The sequence below is a fragment of the Equus caballus genome, chromosome 18, assembly GCF_041296265.1.
Source record: "Equus caballus isolate H_3958 breed thoroughbred chromosome 18, TB-T2T, whole genome shotgun sequence".
In the NCBI taxonomy this organism is placed as follows: Eukaryota; Metazoa; Chordata; class Mammalia; order Perissodactyla; family Equidae; genus Equus; species Equus caballus.
This window is the reverse complement of record NC_091701.1, coordinates 40,782,419-40,801,809: the sequence shown is the minus strand read 5'-3', so window position 1 is coordinate 40,801,809 and position 19,391 is coordinate 40,782,419. Positions and strand designations below refer to the sequence as shown.

The following is a 19,391-nucleotide window of genomic DNA, read 5'->3' as shown; positions in this document are numbered from 1 at the left end:
CCATGTTGCTGACATCTATCCCCTGGTTCACTCTTGAACTCACACAATTCTGATTTCCACCTTTATAATTTCTCCAAAATTACTCTTGTCATGACCACAAATGACGTTGCTCAGTGCAGTGATCAGGGCTTAGGCCTCATCTAACCTATCAGTTGCATCTGATAGCATGGAACACTCCCTCCTCTTTGAAACCCTGTTTTCAGTTGGCATCTAGGATACCAAAATCATCTAGTATTCTTCTTGCCTTTCCTCCTTTTCAGTCTCCTTTGCTGGTTTTTCTCACCTCCCTGATCTACAAACGTTGGCGTACTTTCTTAGCTTCAGGGTTATCATCTGTAAAATGGGATAGTATCTGCTTTGTAGGGATCTGTGAGGATCAAATATGGTCATGTGTCTGAAAGTTTTTATAGCTTGAAAGTTCTGTGATGTGTTTACATTAATACTTTATTACATTTTAGACTATATTTTACAAAATAGCAAAGGGTCCCACATGGCATCATATTCACTAATAATAGCTTTTATATTTGTCATTACTTGATCATTTTTGTCATATGTAGTTCAATAATAATCTTCACTAGTTGTACATACATTATCTTTTAGCTTCATAACTAAGTTATAGAAAGTTTTTCTAATACTTTATGAATTACCAACAAATCAGTGTTTTAAGTCTTAGGGGTATCATCTGGTAGGTTATAGAGGTTTTGTTTTTAGTAAATTTGCTTGAATTAGAATTCTGGCTATCTGTCATTCGAGGAGTGGACTAGGAGATACAAGATCTATGATCTCATCCAAGCCCTTCCCTGTAAATGCAGCTTTCTAAGCCTCTGCTTGTTTTGTTTTTTTAATGTAGTGAATTAGATGTTGTGTTTCTTACAGCAACAAAAAATATCATAAACATTTGATTTTGGTATTTAAGGATCTTCTTTTTTTTTAAGATTTTATTTTTTCCTTTTTCTCCCCAAAGCCCCCCGGTACATAGTTGTATATTCTTCGTTGTGGGTCTTTCTAGTTGTGGCATGTGGGATGCTGCCCCAGCGTGGCTTGACGAGCAGTGCCATGTCCGCGCCCAGGAATCAAACCAACGAAACACTGGGCCGCCAGCAGCAGAGCACGCGAACCTAGCCACTCGGCCACGGGGCCAGCCCCTTGGTATTTAAGGATTTTTAAAGTTAAGGTTTTAAAAATATCTTTCAAGTTAATTCATAGCTATTTACAAATATTTATACTATCCATCTTGCTCTCAAATGGCCATTTCTACATAAATCATTGTGATTAAGAATTTTTCCTCTGTGTGTATGTGTGTGTGCATGCCAATATATGTATATACATATACTTTACTGTATTTTTATATATTTACATGTATTATATATATCTCACAGGATCACAGAATCAAAAAGACTTGTTTGTAAGTATACATATTTATACACACTCACAGACATACACACACGCAAAGTTTCAAACTCCTGTGCCTACAAAAACCAGATAAATAAAACAGAAGAGGTGGGTCTGTGGCAAACCGGGAAGTCATGCCCCTTTTGAAAGTGACACTCAGCACTCAACGCCAACCAATTGTTGTCATGTAGACATGTGGACCCAGTGTTCCAGGATCTACCAATATTTCAAGATTATGGATTTTTATGCATAGCTTCCAAAATGTTAAATACTGGCAACAAATTCAGAATTTTTACAAGCATTATATGAGCCAAACAACGACACATTCTGTGGGCTTTTTACAGCCTGTGAACCACCAGTTCACAACTTCTGATATATGACTATACCAACGTAACAGAAATGTGCCCTGTGTGTGTAATGTAATGGGTTCTGCTTAAGACATATTCAAGTTCCTGTTTGAATTTGAGCTCTAACAAGATAGAGAGAAAGGGTGGGCAGGGGGGTATCTCTGTCTAAGAACAAAGTAATCAGGCAATGGGGTAACTGTATAAAAGCCTGCTTATGATAGCATGCGTATGTACACAATGTACTGAAGTCAGCTGAGGAACATCATTTGTTAAAGAAGTAGACTTCATTGTCTTTTGAAAAATCACAAAAATCTTTTGATTCTGTGATTTAAATTTCATGTTTTCTTAATGTAAATATTAATTTGTTAGAAAATGATCCCAAGTAATATTTTAGTTCACATAGGAACTAGAAGTTTTTACCTATTATTCATGAAATTTTGTTATTTTTAATTAACACAATTATTCGAGCTAATTTAATTTAATCTTCATTAAGTGGACTTTTTCCTCATTATTTTAAGCATTTTCTTTTTTTATGATTTCAGAATTCTAAAAGCTCGGTGTAGTATGAAAACTCAAAATAATCACACTTTAGTGAGTAAAAATTAATAAACTAAATGGAGAAGAGACTTAGTAAAACATTTTAATTATTTCAGTTAGTTACAAGGGATAGTGATCTTTGATATGATAAGGGGAAGGTGTTAGATTTATGGTTTGCCTTATGTTAGCCAATTAAAATATTTCCTTAACTATGCTTTTAACCTGCCAATAGAGAACCAAATAATTTTAATTGCTTGATTAAGAGCAATTTTTAAGAAATATTGCTAGAAGAGGTCATGAAATCCCCGAAGAAACTGATAAGGAAATACTCCAAAGAAATGCTTTTGACCAAATTCATTTCAAGAATACAGCCAACTTTAAATATTGGTTAGACTGCATATCTGACTCTGCAGTCAGATTTCTTACCAGTCTGGGTAAGAGAGGAAATAATTTTCTAAGAGACAGTAAACACTATTCTGGAAACTCGAAACAAAACCCATGCATTACCAGTGACTTTGCATGTGTCTCTTTTTTTTTTTTCTTTTTATTAATGTTATGATAGATTACAACCTTGTGAGATTTCAGTTGTACATTTTTGTTAGTCATGTTGTGGGTACACCACTTCCCCCTCTGTGCCCTCCCCCCACCCCCCCTTTTCCCTGGTAACCACCGATCAGATCTCCTTATCAATATACTAATTTCCACCTAGCATGTGTCTCTTTTATAATCTGTTATGTTTACTATAACATTTAACTCTCAAAATGCAGACTTATTTCCCTGTTCCTAAGCTGGAGGAGAAGGGGACTCACTGCTCCATGCGCGTGCTGCCTGCAAGTGGTGGTTAGATTACGTGAGGCCGTATTGAGGGTTTCTTTCGTGTAATTTTAGAGCCAGAATGACCTCACTGGTTTTGTGGCTTGTCTTTCTTATTTTGCAGATGAGAAAACAGGGCTCACAGGTATTTTTATATAAAGTTCCATAGCTAGTTACTGACAGAGCTGTAGCTGGAATTCATATCGTTTGATTCTAAATATAATCTCTCTTATACTATTTGTTTATTTTTTCCTCAAAAACAGACATCTTTTTTTCTTTTTTTCTCATCCTTCATCACTGCTTTGTTCATACCTGGGAACCACAACTTTGTGGAACTCTCTTCTTATAGAAAATGCTTTTTTTTCTTTATCCAGAAAAAATATCAATTTCTAGTATATTTGATCACTTATGAAGGACTTTTTCTCTATTTTAGATGAGCTACTTTTTATATTTTAGGTTAGCCATTCTATTTCATGAGCTATTTTTCATGTTTGGCCTAGTTTTTAAGTTACCTCTTCAACTTTCTTATGAATAAGTTCTGTATTTTTGTTTATATTCACCTTTGTTCTTAATTATATTGTACTCTAAAAGATAATCCTTTTGTATCTTTAAACTCATTCAGTTAGTGACCTGACTAAAGGAATACTGCTGCTAAATTCTGTAGTACTAAAGACTGTTTAAATTACAGTGAGATCAGGGGGCTGGCCCGGTGGCCGAGTGGTTAAGTTCGTGCGCTCCACTGCAGGCGGCCCAGTGTTTCATCAGTTCGAATCCTGGGCACGGACATGGCACTGCTCATCAAACCACGCTGAGGCGGCGTCCCACATGCCACAACTGGAAGGACCCACAACTAAGAATGTACAACTATGTACCAGGGGGCTTTGGGGAGAAAAAGGAAAAAATAAAATCTTTAAAAAAATAAAATAAAGTAAAATAAATTACAATGAGATCAGCATCTTCAAGTTTTAAGAATTCTTAGCATAGATTTTTTTCATCCTTTATTCAATTTTAGCCTTATATTATGGGAGAACAAATTCATAGATCTCTTTTGAGAATAATAAAATTATCAACCTTCTAGATCAGAAATAATATTCTTTTTGTTTGACATGTCAGCTTTTCATAATTTAAAATAATAGAAGATCTGTAGACAGTTATTTTCTTATTCCTCCTTTACTTTTTTTTTTAATTAAAGGCAAGTGGTCAAACTCTAAAAATCAAAAAACTTCATGTCAAAGGAAAAAAGACTAATGAATCAAAGAAAGGCAAGAAAGTGTCTTTAACAGGGGATACTGAAGATGAAGACTCTGCATCTACAAGTAGCTCACTAAAAAGAGGAAACAAAGACTTGAAAAAAAGAAAAATGGAGGAAAACACTTCTATTAATTTGTCAAAACAAGAAAGTTTTACTTCTATTAAGAAACCTAAAAGAGATGATGCCAAGGACCTAGCTCTTTGCAGGTATTATTTCCGTTTTCATGTACTCTATATTCATAGCATCCCATTTTATTTGTTTAGAAATTTTCTGCCATATTAAAGGTGACTTTTTGATAGTTTGTGTAAATAGGAAAACCTAAGTCTATATTATAAATAGATATATTCTTTTATCTTTTTTAACAAATTAGTTTGTATTGTTTTTACTTGAGAGATTACGATGTTAATTTTTAATAAAAATAGATAATGCTGAAGCATAGATACTGATTGCAAACATTATTTTTTTTAGTATGATCCTTACTGAAATGGAAACTCATGAGGATGCATGGCCTTTTCTACTTCCTGTAAACTTGAAACTTGTTCCTGGTTATAAGAAAGTTATTAAGAAGCCTATGGATTTTTCCACAATTAGAGAGAAATTAAGTAGTGGACAGTAAGTAAATCATTCAGTTCAATATTTATTGAATGTTTGATATGTGCTGGTACTTTTCTAGTGAGCCAAAAATACATTAATTAACAGCAAAGACATAGGCCCTGCCTTTGGAAAGGGTGTGGGTATGTGTATGTGTGTATTTGGTTATGGTAGTATGGCATGAAAAACAAGTCAATTAAAATTATTTAAACAATTAAAAAGCAGTGTGATAAAGCTGCTTTTTCCATTGGAATGGTACCAAACCCAGCCTGGGAGGTAAGGAAAAGTGTCAGGTAAGTCCCCCAAGGTAAGAAAGTAAGGTATAAGCTGGCGCTTGTATTGTGTATCAGTGGAACAGAGACACCGTCTTTTGTGGATTTAACAGAAATTGACTCTATAATATTTTCAGATTATTACAGTGTAGAGATAGAAGTTCACTAGAAGTTTTAAATATTAAAAATGTTATTATGAGTTGTTGGAGTATGTTAAAAATGCGTCTATTAAACGTGGAATAAACTATTATTTGCTCCTCTCTACCATATTCTCTTTGTGGTCTTATCCAAAGAGTGAAATGATTTCCTGTTAAAGATCACGGTTAATAATCTTTCTGGGGCTGGCCCCATGGCCGAGTGGTTAAGTTCGCGTGTTCCGCTGCAAGCGGCCGAGTGTTTCGTTGGTTTGAATCCCGGGCGTGGACATGGCACTGCTCATCAAACCACGCTGAGGCAGCGTCCCACATGCCACAACTAGAAGGACCCACAACAAAGAATATACAACTATGTACTGGGGGGGCTTTGGGGAGAAAAAGCAGAAAATAAAATCTTAAAAAAAAAATAAAAATAAAAAGATAATCTTTCTTAGACCACTTCAAACTCCTGCCAGAGAGTAGCAGCTGTCAGTGGAATTTAGTTGGTTCTGGACACTGGCCCATTTTGGAGCCACAAGAATGAGGCTGTTCACTTACAGAACCCCCACAAAGGCATTCCACATGTAAATGGCCAGGGTCTCTGGGGCTGTATTCTCTTCTCCCTTCTCCCCTGCTCCCTTTCTTCCTGCTTCCCAGTTTAGCTTAATGTAGCCTGTGCCCATCACTTCAGGCAGTCACAAAAAATATGGAGAAAGAAGGAACTTTACATTGGAAAAATAGCTATAAAATATAGTTGAATTATATCACTATTGTTATTATTATCATTATTATTTAGCATATCATTTAATTCTTCCTGGACGTTCTTTTTGTAAAAATTGCTGTGCTCCATAATTTACACTATTTAGAAGAGTTGAGCAGAACTTAACTCATAATGGTCGGTATCCCTTTCACGTATATCAGCTGATTTACTCGATTGACCAAATTACTAATTTATTTCTTTGGAGGCTGAAATGTCAGTCTTTCAAAGGATTATGTCTGTTTTGTTTTATTTTTTTAAAAAATTACAGAAAGGACCTGCCCAAATTCAGAAAACATTTACAACCAATAAAACTGTTGGTTCTAATGTGAACCAAACAGCAGAAGCTGCTCTCTAGATATGGGACTAGCTCTTTTGCTTTTTCCATCAAAATAATCAAATATTTTGCGGGGTGGGTAGCACAACTCACTTTATAATCAACATGGCCAAGAAGACTATCAGTGTTTAAATTAACTCTTGGCTTTAGCTTCCATGATTCCCTGATTCCTGGATAGAGACCTCAAAATCCCCAAAACAAACAGGCTTATACATTAACACAGAATAAGCAAAAGAGCTACAGAATCGAAGCCCCCTTTGGAGAATGAGTCCTGGTGAATGGAGGAGGTCACAGCGAAGGCAGGCAGAGAGAGAGAAGCAGTTCTCTATAATCCTGTTTGTGATGCCAGCTTTGTGGGAGGCAAAATTCAGTGGATTCAGGCTCCTCTAACTTTGAGTTGTTTGATTAAACGCAAACTGAGTTGGAACCAAAACTCACAAACTATTTCAAGTTTTTAAACTAGAAATTTTTTCTAGAACAGAGGAGAGGAGGTGTCTACTTTAGTAAATCTTTCTGGTTTCCATCAGCTGTCCATCCTTCTATAAGAAAGGCACAGATGTGGGTAGGGCGCTTCACCTAGCATCTTACCTAGAGTTCTCTCCTGGATTCTAGCCTCCCCAGCATTAATCATTAACTTTTTCTTGTAGTAAGGAACAGTCTAAAGAGATAAATATTTCCCAAAGTAACTTTAAAATATTTTGTTAAAATTATTCCCACACATGTTGTATGATTCCATTTATCTGAAATATCCAGAATGGGTTCATCCATAGAGACAGAAAGACAGATTGGTGGTTGCCCGGAGCTGGGAATAGGGAGGAATGGAAGTCAGTGCTTAATGGATGAAGGGTTTCCTTTTGGAGTAATGACAATATTTTGGAACTAGATGGAGGTGGTGGTAGTACAAAGTTGTGAAAGTATTAAATGCCAATGAATTGTCTATCTTAAAATGGTTCATTTTATGTTGAATGAATTTCACCTAAATAAAAAATAATAATAATTCCCAGAAGAACAGGAAAATGCATGAGGTTACATAAGAACTGACTTAACTCTGTGAGCTCACTACAGATAAATAAATTTTATTACTTTTATTATTGCACATATCAGAAGGAGGGAGTGAAAGACTGTACAAGGTATTTCATCAAAGAAATAGTTCCACTTTTCCCAAATTTCAGAGCTTCAGTGTGTGCTTCACAGCTGTTTCTAATGAGTAAATTATTTTAGTATCCATCTTATCATAAATTAGAATTAATTTAAATTTTAATTTCCAAAAGGCTTCTTTCAAAATGTGTTGATTTGACTTGAAATGAACCACTCCTTTCTTACCGATAAGCTTAGGCAGGTTCACTCACCTTCCTGTCTCTTCCCCGTGCTCTTGCAGAGAAAGAGAACTGGCCTCATCCCACCAAAACAGCACTGAAGCCACAGTGCTGCTTCCTAAGAGGCAGGTCCTCATAATGTCATCCTTGGTAAAGGGATAGCACATGCTTTTTTTCCTTGTTTTGGGTCATCATACCCCAGTACTTGAGCAAAAGAGCATATTTGGAGAGAGAAAAGGAGAAATGGGAAATGGGGAAGTTTTAACATAGAGCAGCATATCCTGGGATGTATGTGAAAGCTATGGGGCAAGTGTAATGTTTATGGTGTGTAGGAAGCATGTACATTATTTCTACTGCAACTGAATATTTTTGAAGGTGGATAATAGGGTACTACAAGTGATACCATGGGTCAGAGGAGTTAATAAACTACTCAAGGGGGTGAATCCTGTGGGTCAGGTGGGAAATTGGATGTAGGGAAATGCTAGTTGGTTGAAATGTGTTGATCTTCAGAGAAATCTGTTTTTCCATTTAATCTGTCTTTAAATCCTATATGGTTCAGAGCACATGCAGTTTTTCAAGAGTTCCCTTTATAAGAGGCTATAGTATATGTTATAACAGTTTAAATGCAGTTATCCTGATCTTTTTCTGTTTCCGCTTAGTTTTACTTTCAATTTTACCTTTTATTACCTCTGCAATTGTTTACAAAACAAAACCACCCTACCGAAGCAACCTCTAAATTGCGTGTTTTCTTTCAGGTATCCAAGCCTTGAAGCCTTTGCTCTCGATGTCAGGCTTGTTTTTGACAACTGTGAAACATTTAATGAGGATGATTCTGATATAGGTAGAGCTGGCCACAGTATGAGGAAGTATTTTGAAAAGAAGTGGACAGATACCTTCAAAGTGAGCTGAAGTTATAAGAATCTTTTCTTTTTCCTTTCAAACAAGGACACATGAGACCAGCAATGTGAACTGTATTTACATAAATGTGCAAGGCACATTCATAATGACTTTTTTTCCTTAAAATAAGTATCACAAAAAAAAGTATCAGAAGAATGATACCATTTTTAAAGGCTTCACTCCTACAACAACCAAGGCCCTTGGTTATTGGTTTGTGTGATTTGTCAGCTAATTTAGGTAGAACAGGGAAGCACACCCAAAGAATTTTCAAAGGAAAGGGTGTTATAGTGCAATAGCAATTAAAATATATCAAATCGCACTGAATATTCAACACCAGAGCTCTAACATGGGAAACGGTTCTCCTTTCCCTCTCAATAAATATCTATTTTTCATTTTTTTACTTTGTAGTTTATTTTTTAGTGAATGTATTTAATTTTATGAATTATTTATGATTAAACCACATCCAGAATCTTCGTTTTCTGTGAAAAGGAAGAACTAGAAAATTGCTTTAAATCTTGAAACTACAACAAGGAATGTTTTAAAGTATAAAACAAAGCCAAGTGAAACTGTTTACACTGATGTGCTATAAAGGCACCAAAAATAAACTTTACTGTAGAGTTACAAGTACATTTATATATATATATGTTGCTGCATCGCTTGTGTAGTTAAATTGTATTTCAAGACAGTGAAGAAAAATTGACATGTATATACTGTTCATTATTGTTTATATTAAGTCTTGTTTTAAATATGTATTATGTGTATATATTGTTTGCAGACATTATTGTTTATGCCTTAGAAGGACTGTAGCATTTTATTTTAGTCTGAAGGTAATTATAGCTCTACAGCTTGTACAGTAATTATCCTCTACCAACACTGTGGCGTCTCCTTGATCTTGGTAGTGCCTGCCTTTGAAACAGGGTGTAGGGGATATTAGTTTTCCATTTTTCTATTTTGTTATATAATTTTAAGCCACCAGGGCCTAAATTAAAGTATAATCATTTGTATCCATGTGGAATAAAATTGTGACAATTTCCTACGCACACAGTATTTTTTCATAAAAACATTTCCCTCCCATTTGCCTTGCCTCAGAAATAAATTTAAAAGACATTTGTAACCACTGTGTTTTATCTACTGTGTGTTGTGGTGGCCTGTTGGAGGCAAATAGATCAGAATTTTTTTTGTACCTATGTAGGAGTACTTGAAGTTTTATTTAAAATAAAATGTTGTGGAAAAGGTAGCATTCTTTTTTTTAGGAGTGTTATTTTTCACTACTATGTGTGGCACGGATACAATAAAAGACTTTTACAAACTAGTTTTTAGTTTTTCTTAATGAACCTGAAAATATATTCTTTTCAAAAAGGCAGTTAAATTAAATTTTATTTTTACAGAATTATAAAGGAAGAGCAGCAGAATGTGCTTCAAAGAACATTAGTCTGAGAGGGCTTAAGTCAAGTAGTGTGACTCTCATGAGTCTCTGAACCTCTCTGGACCGCATTTTGTTGTTTTTTCTTTCACATTTTCCTATTGAAAATGTTAGAATACATTTTTAAGGTCTTGCTCTGATAGGAGAAATGTTTCCATTGGTAGACGTATAACCCACTTATCAATAAGAAAAACTGGCCAGATAAATTAGTCTGCTAAGTCTTGAGATACAAATTCAGGCATTCATGAACTGTGATTTGATGCCCTGCTGAGCTCTGAGCAATCACTGATGAACAAGACGAGCACAGGCCCTGCCTTCATGGAGCTTACACCTAGTGGAGACGCGGTCCTTAGATAGTGTCGCTAGAAAATGGCCTTTAAGAGTGAAAGGAGAAGAGAAAAGTTTTGAAGAAAAGATTCCTAACTTTAAAATGCTTGGAAGCCGCAGAGTATTTTCCAAAATCCCTAGATTGTGAAGACTTAGATGAAAATCAGCTGTTATTGTGTAAATATGTCAGTTTTTGTTAATCAAATACTGCAGTGATGCCTTAAGGGGCTGGTGCTTAATCAAAAATACCATGTGGAGCGAGGAGCACGGTGATGCTGGGAGTAGTGTGTGGTTCTCTGTTTATGGAACTGCCAGATGCTCCCTGGGGCCTCTTCTTCATGGGGGTTTGCGACCTTAGGGATGATACATGCTTATGTTAATTTACATTAGATGGTGTATAAGTGGCTTAGATGGTGTAATAACATGTCTGCTGTCTGAGGGGCTCATAAATAAGAAATAAAATACACACAGAAAAGAGCAATCTTTCAAGACTGTTAATTTTCTTTTAAAAGTAAAATATCCCTGAAAAATAGGAAAGCTTGGTAAATATTGGCTACTTTGGACATGGTATCCTCATTGTTGTTACTAAGCAGGAGTAGCTGTTCCAGAAGTGGTGGGCAGGATCCCAAAAGGGCCACAGTTGGTCTAGTAACAACTGTCACTATCCATATGTGGGTCGTTGGTTGTGTGAGTGAGTCTTGCACTCACAGTGCCCTAGGTTGGGTTTATCCTCAATAAAACCAGTAGCATTGTTCTCCCCTAACGTAGAAAAATTTTCCCAACCCTCTCCTATCACACAATTACAAGTATACACAAAATACTTTCATTAAGATAAATTAGGCTTTAACCTGACTGTCTCCATTTTAGTCCTGATTGCTCTGTAAATTATAAAAAACTGGCCTGCCCTCAAGTTTAGGTTTAGATTCACTCAAGTAGTGACCAATCAAAGATAATCAGTCAAACAGTCCACTACTATTAAACCCAGAAAATTATCATCAGTTTGAAACATAGTGTATTTCTTTAGTTGTTAACCATAGTGAATATTAAACAACTGAAGATCTGTCTGTGGGTATACCTTGAACTCAACTAAATTACCATAAATGCAAGGTAATCTCTTTTTCTTGTTTCAACCCAAAAAGGAAATTTGTTAAAAGCATTAATTTTGATCAGAATCATGAGAGATCTAATCTTTCTTTGGTAGCTCACTGTGCCCCCTCTATGCTCCTTCCCTTTTCTATCCCCTCCACCCTTATATAGTTTCAAGAAATTTAAAATTCTGTTCTTTAGCCTCTCGTGAAACACATCCTTAACGAGGAAATCTGATACCAATCATTTACTCCTTATTATAAATTTTATTTACAGGCTACCTCTCTCAAGGTTATTTGCATCTTAAATATCTCCATGTGAGAAATGAAAGGAGTTTGTGTTCTGTTAAGAGAATTTCATTCCAACAAGAATTCAGGGGAAGTATTTAAGAGAATTGAAATTTTCCTCCCACAGGAATGACTCTCATAAAAACTACAACACAAAGAAAACTAGTAGAACCTTTCAACTAGGAATTTTGCTTCAATAAGATCTCTTAGACCTGCTTGGGCCACATTACAACTCTACTAAAAAATTTTTTTTAATTTTTTAACAACTACATAAAATTGCGGTAATTCCTCTCCTCAATTCATGACGTTCTCTTCACAAGTGTTCTTGCAAAGCCCTTTTTTTGTTTCATTTTCTTACTTTGTCCTTCAACTCCTCTTCAATTCCCTTCCCTCCATATCCAACCACTTTTAATGTCTCTCCAGTCAACCTTTTATGTATTTATTTAGCAAGATGTGTATCTTTAAAAATATGTAGTGTGAAAAAATATAAAGTGTTTTTGAAATTTGTATCAGTTCATTATGCTATAAATCTCATTGTTTTTCTATTTGTTTCTTTTGAGTTGAAAAAATGTGTAAATCTAGTTCATTACTTTTGATTGCTGCAAGGTATTCCATCACGGACATACACTACATTTTACTTCCAGATTTCTCTAGGAATGAAAACCTAGGTTGCCTACGGTTCCTCGTCACTGCAAATATACCCCAGTGAATGTTGTCATACACGTCTTCTATGGACCCATGTGTGGAAGCCAGTTTCCTAGATGGTCCCAAGTGATCCTCGGCCTCTGGTGTTCATGCCCCTGTATAATCCCTTCCCACCTTGTATCATGGTTGGCCTGTGTGACCAACAAAACATGGCAGAGTGATGGTGTGCGAATTCCCAGACTAGGTCATAAGATAACATTGCTGCTTCCACCCTCTTCTCTTGGGTCACTTGCTCTGGGTAAAGCCGACTACTGTGTTCTGAGGACGTTGTAGCAGCCCTATGGGACAGCCAATAGCTAGGACCAACTGGCAAGCCATGTGACTGCAGCATCTTAGAAGCGGATCCTTCAGCCCAAGTTAAACATTCAGGTATCTGGAGTCCCAGCCAACATCTTGACTGCAACTTCAAGACAGACCTTGAGCCAGGACTACGCAGCTATGCCACTCCTGAATTCCTGACCCACAAAAACTGTGAGATAATAAATGTTGTTTTAAGCCATTCAGTTTTGAGTAATTTGTTATACAGCAATAGATCGCTAATAGACCGTGGTAAGAGTTTCTCTAGGGTCTACACATAGGGGAGAATCCTCACGTCGTTAGGTATGTACACACTTCCTTTCCACGCTGTTGCCACACTGCTCTCCAGATGACTGTGCCGGTTTACACCCCTGCCAGCCGTGAAAAGGGATTCTTTTTCCCTACCTCTCAACCAATGTTCAATATCTGTTTGGATTATTTTTCACTAGCAGTTTATTACAGATTTTTAATTTGAATGCCACATTTTGAAAAGTATCAAGCAATTTTTCTAATCATATTAAGCAGCTCCAGCTTTGATTTGCCTTTTTGTGGTTTTTGTTTTATGTAGATATAGCTAACCCTGTCTGCTTTCTAGGGGCTGTAAAAACTGCCGTGAATTGTAATTTCAACCAGTGATATTCAGGAGATGAAACATTAGCATTTGCTCTGGTTGGTTGGAAAGACTCATAAAGGGAAAAGCTCAGGTATATGCAGGTAACTAGAAAATACTGAGAGTTCTTAGGCATTGCTGAGGCTAACATAGATTTGTGAGTTCCTGTAGAAAAAGCAGTGCTTGGAAGTGTGGGAAGAGTTGGCTAAATGCAGGCTTAAAGGAAAAGCTAATTTGGACCCTCTGGACCTTCACTGGAAGAGAATTTTGCGCCTTAGCCTTTAAATCCAGGTAGATGCAGGGGCAAAATTAGTATCTGAAATCTGTTAGTAGTTTTTTCACCCTGACCATGCACATGAAGATCAGTTGGGTACTCACTGGATGACCAAAGAAAAGCATTGTGAGGTATGCTATAAATCATAGGTAGTTCATTCTTTAAAAAAATTTAATTTATAAAAAAAATTTATTAACTAAGTATCAAGTGGGATTTCTATGAGTACCCATTTCTCTGTTCAGACTGTTCAGACTCCTCACTATGTCCTTTAATAAAAAATAGCCCTAAAAATCATGGCAGTGGATGTCAAAGAATGTGATTGAATCTTGAAGAGGACTTCAGTAGGGAATGACAGAGACTTAAGGCTTATAGCCAATTGGGAATAGATCTGGGCCGAGGTGAAAGGAAAGCTCAGCAAGTTCATTAGATGGCCAATGGCGGGTGAGGCGTTTACATGACAGGTTTGTAGGGAGACAGTGGGAGGCCTTGAGAGACCATACACTTGTTCTAGTCAGTCCTCCAGTTCTCGATATTTCTTCAACTCCTTTTTCAATATTGCTTTCAGCATTTGTAGTACACTTTTCTGAATATCTTCATTATCAATTCTTTTGAATATAGAAGTGACTTGTTAAACATTTTAAGGCAGGTTCTATTCAGCCACAAAATTATCGTGTACATCTACGATCATATTGGTAAACAAAGTGAAAAGCTGGTTACAGTATAGAATGTATAGTATTTCTGTTAAAGCATATTTAATGCACTTAGCATGGGGAAAATTCTGCAGGGATGTTCATATGAAAATGTTGACACTGCTTTTTTTCTCGAATTGGCAGAATTTGGGAAGATTTTGACATCTTTTTCATTTTCCTTATCTCTACATCACATCTCTGCAACAAATGTGCATATTTTTTATTTTAACATTTAAAAAGTCACAAACCAAGTATAAATTTAGCTGGTAGATATAACTGGTGAATGTACTGAATAATGTCATTTAAAGATTAAAGACTGAAGCATAACATTACATAATAATTGAGTCGTGGTTTGCTTTCACATGCATTATCTCACTTAAGTTAAATAGCTTTTTATTATACAGGTAGTTTCCACGTGGAAGACACTTGAATTGCCTATTCGGTAGCTGTCTTGTGTCCTTCCTTCCTCCCCTCTTTCATTCCTCCCTTCCTTCTATTCACTCTTTGTGGATGTTGGTTGGTTTCAGGGGAAAGCAGCCCTTTTTTCAGCCCCAGGGAGGTAAGTCTTAATTAGTAAGCCCACCATGGTAATCCTATTCCTCTTGAAAGTGACTGCTTAAAGAACGGGCGTGTGATACAATTCTGGGTAGTGACATGAGAGAAAGTCTGCTGAGGGACTTCTGGAGAATTGTCCAGAAGAGAACTTCTGTCCAAAAGGGACATCTTCTCTTGTGGTCTTTGGAGATGATTGTGGGAGGCCAGTGATGCTTGGAGCGATTGCAGCCATTATTCAGCTTTGCAGAGACAAATCCGAGAGAAGATAAAGGTAACGCTGAGGAGGGAGGAGAGGGAGACGAAAGAACTTGGGTTCTTGGTGACATGAACGTGAAATTAATTAATCTTGGAGCCACGCTACCTCTGAACATTTTGCTGGGTGACATAAATTTATTCTACTGTGTAAGCTGTTTTGATCTCAATCTTTTGCTTCAGACAAAAACAGATATAGGCAGGGCTACTGCTTCTCAGCTGTTCAGGCTACATGCTGCACAACTTCAAAGGGCTCCATTCGTATAGACCAGGATAGAGCCCATTTTACAGATGAGAAAAACAAGACCAAAAAGGTCGAGTAATTTACTCATTGGCTCCAAACTCAGTAAATCTGTTAGGACTCAAACACTTGTCTTTGGTCTTCAAAAGCAGAATTTCTCAGAACGTGATAAGCCTGATTTTCTTGATTACTTCAAACATGCTTTAAATGCATTTTTCCACCAAAATATTCTAAAACTGATTTGAGCATTGGTAGCATTATGGAATAATAATAAGATGGTAATTTTTTTTATTGAAGTATAGTTGACATACAATATTAGTTTCAGATGCATAACATAGTGATTTGCCTACATATTTACGTACATTACAAAATGATCACCACAGCAAGTCTAGTAAACATCTGTCACCATATAAAGTTATTAAATATTGACTATATTCCCTATGCTGTACGTTACATCCCCATGACTGACGTTTTATAACTGGAAGTTTGTACCTTTTAATCTCCTTGACCCATTTTGCCCATCTCCACCTCATCCCCCACCCCCGGGAACCACCAGTTTGTTCTTTGTATCTATGAGTCTGTTTCTGTTTTGTTTTGTTTATTCTTTTGTTTTCTTTTTTACATTCTACATATAAGTGAAATCATACGGTATTTGTATTTCTCTGTCTGAATTATTTCACTCAGCATAATACTCTCTAGGTCCAACCATGCTGTTGCAAACGGCAAGATTTCATTCTTTTTTATGGTTGAGTAATATTCCATTGTATATATGTACCATATCTTCTTTATCCATTCATCTATCAATGGACACTTAGGTTACTTCCACATCTTGGCTATTGTAAATAATGCCACAGTGAATGTAGGGGTGCATATATCTTTTTGAATTAGTGTTTTTGTTTTCTTCAGATAAGTACCCAGAAGTGGAATTACTGGATCATATGACAGTTCTATTTTTGATTTTTTGAGGAACCTCCATGCTGTTTTCCATAGTGGCTGCACCAATTTACATTCCCACCAACAGTGCACAAGGGCTCCCCTTTCTCCACATCCTCACCAAAACTTATTTGTTGTCTTTTTTAAAAAATATTTTTAAAGAGTGTTTTTTTTTTTTGGCAAAGATTGGCACCTGAGCTAACAACTGTTGCCAATCTTTTCTACTGCTCCTCCCACTCCCCCTCCCCCCCGAAGGCCCCCAGTACATAGTTGTATATTCTAGTTGTGAGTGCCTCTGGTTGTGCTATGTGGGACACGGTCTCAGCTTGGCTTGATGAGTGGTACCATGTCTGTGCCCAGGATCCAAATCGGCGAAACCCTGGGCCCCTGGAGCAGAGTGACCGAATTTAACCATTCAGCCATGGGACCGGCCCTGTTGTCTTTTTGATAATAGCCATTTTGACAGGTGTGAGATGATATCTCATTGTAGTTTTGATTTGCATTTGTCTGACTATTGGTGATGTTGAGCATCTTTACATGTGTCTGTTGGCCATATGTATATCTTCTTGGAAAAAAATGTCCATTCAGATCTTCTCATTTTTTAATCAGATTGTTTGGTTTTTTGCTACTGACTTGTATGAGTTCTTTACATATTTTGGATATTAACCCCTATCAGGTATATCATTTGCAAATATTTCCTCCCTTTCAGTAGGTTGCCTTTTCATTTTGTTGATGGTTTCCTTTGCTATGCAAAATCCTTGTAGTTTGATATAGTCCCATTTGTTTATTTTTGCTTTTGTTGCCTTTGCCTGGGGAGACAGATCCAAAAATACTGCTAAGACCAATATCAAAGAGCTGACCGCCCACATTTTCTCCTAGGAGTTTTATGGTTCATGTCTTACACGTAAGTCTTTAATCCATTTTAAATTTATTTTTGTATATGGTCTAAGAAAGTGGTCTAGTTTTGTTCCTTTGAATGTTGCTTTCCAGTTTTCCCAGCACCATTTATTGAAGAGACTGTTTTTTCCTCATTGTGTATTCTTACCTCCTTTGTCATGGATTAATTAACCATATAAGCTTGGTTATTTTAGCTTTTTATTATACAATATTTTCCATGTGGAAGACACTTGAATTGCCTAAAAGCATGGGTTTATTTCTGGGCTCTCTATTCTGTTCCATTGATCTATGTGTCTGTTTTTGTGCCAGTACCATACAGTTTTGATTACTATGGCTTTGTAGTATAATTTGAAATCAGGGGGCATGATACTTCCAGCTTTGTTCTTTCTGAAGATTGCTTTGACAATTCGGGATCTTCTCTGGTTCCACACAAATTTTAGGATTATTTGTTCTGGTTCCGTGGAAAATACTTTTGGTATTTTGATAGGGATTGCATTGAACCTGTAGATTGCTTTGGGTAGCATGGGCGTTTTAACAATATTAATTATTCCAATGTATGAACGCAGAGCATGTTTCCATTTATTTGTGTCATCTTCACTTCCTTTCATCAATGTCTCACAGCTTTCAGAGCACAGGTCTTTAACCTCCTTGGTTAAATTTATTCCTGGGTATTTTATTCTTTTTGATGTAATTATAAAAGGGAGTTGTTTTCTTAATTTCTCCTTCTGATTGTTTGTTATTAGTGTATAGAAATGCAATAGATTTCTGTATATTGATTTCGTCTCCTGTAACTTTGCTGAATTCATTTAATAGTTCTAATTTTTTTGTTGGGATATTCAGGGTTTCCTATATGTGATATCATATCATCTGGAAATAGGGACAGTTTTACTTCTTCCTTTACAATTTGGAGGTCTTTTTGTCTTTTTTTTTGTCTGATTGCTGTGGGTAGGACTTCCAATACTATGTTGGATAAAAGTGGCAAGAGTGGGCATCCCATGTCTTGTTCCTGAACTTAGAGGAAATGCTTTCAGCTTTTCACTGTTGAGTATGATGTTAGCTATGACTTTATCATATATAACCTTTATTATGTTGAGGTATGTTCCCAATCTATACCCAGTCCTATATCTATACCAATAAGAGTTTTATCATAAATGGATGTTGAATTTTGTCAAATGCATTTTCTGCATCTGTTGAGATGAGCATAACATTTTTATCCTTCATTGTTAGCGTGGTGTATCACATTCTTTGATTTGTGGATACTGAACCATCCTAGCATTCCTGAGATAAATCCCACTTAGTCATGGTTTATGATCCTTTTAATGTACTCTTGAATTCAGTTTGCTAATATTTTGTTGAGGATTTTTGCATCTATGTTCATCAGGGATATTGGCCTACACTTTTCTTTTTTTTTTGTAGTGTCTTTGTCTGGTTTTGGTATCAGGTAATGCTGCCCTCGTGGAATGAGTTTGGAAGCTCATTCTTTCATCTTCAACTTTTTGGAATTGTTTGAAAAGGTTAGGTATTAACTCTTCTTTAACTGTTTGGTAGAATTCTCCTATGAAGCCATCTGGTCCTGGACTTTTGTTTATTGGAAGTTTTTTGATTACCAATTTAAATTCATTACTAGTAATTGGTTTGTTCAGATTTTCTATTTCTTCCTGATTCAGTCTTGGAAGGAACGTTCCTAGAAATTTATCCATTTCTTCTAGGTCGTGCAATTTGTTGGCATATAATTGTAGTAATCTCTTATGATCCTTTGTATTTTTGTGGTGCCAGTTGTAACATCACCTCTTTCATTTTCATCTTATTTATTTGGTCCCTCTCTCTTTTTTCCTTGATGACTCTGGCTAAAGGTTTATCAACTTTTTAAATCTTTTCATAGAAGCAGCTCTTAGTTTCATTGATCTTTTCTATTGTTTTTAGTCCTTATTTTTTAAATTTCCACTCTGATCTTTATTATTTCCTTCCTTCTACTAACTTTGGGCTTTGTCTGTTCTGTTTCCAGTTCCTTTAGGTATAAGGTTAGATTGTTTATTCAAGATTTTTCTAGATTCATGAAGTAGGCCTTAATCACTATAAACTTCCCTCTTAGAACTGCTTTTGCTGTGTCTCATAGATTTTAGAACATTGCATTTCCATTTTCATTTGTCTCAAGTATTTTTTAATTTCT

General features: G+C 36.1%; 1 protein-coding gene across 50 annotated transcripts in view; it reads left to right on the top strand.

The window, feature by feature from the left end:
* Positions 1–9,957, top strand: part of BAZ2B (bromodomain adjacent to zinc finger domain 2B) — a 296,373-nt gene extending 286,416 nt beyond the window's left edge. For all 50 annotated transcript variants that reach the window (XR_011428236.1, XR_011428235.1, XM_070241125.1 and 47 more), the window contains 3 exons: positions 4,282–4,547; positions 4,810–4,953; positions 8,504–9,957. Coding sequence is in view for 48 of the 50 variants with exons in the window: in XM_070241125.1 (XP_070097226.1) it covers positions 4,282–4,547; positions 4,810–4,953; positions 8,504–8,657 (564 nt within the window). In the remaining 2 variants the exon portion in view is untranslated. The remainder of the gene's footprint in view (positions 1–4,281; positions 4,548–4,809; positions 4,954–8,503) is intronic.
* The last annotated feature ends 9,434 nt before the right edge of the window (positions 9,958–19,391 follow it).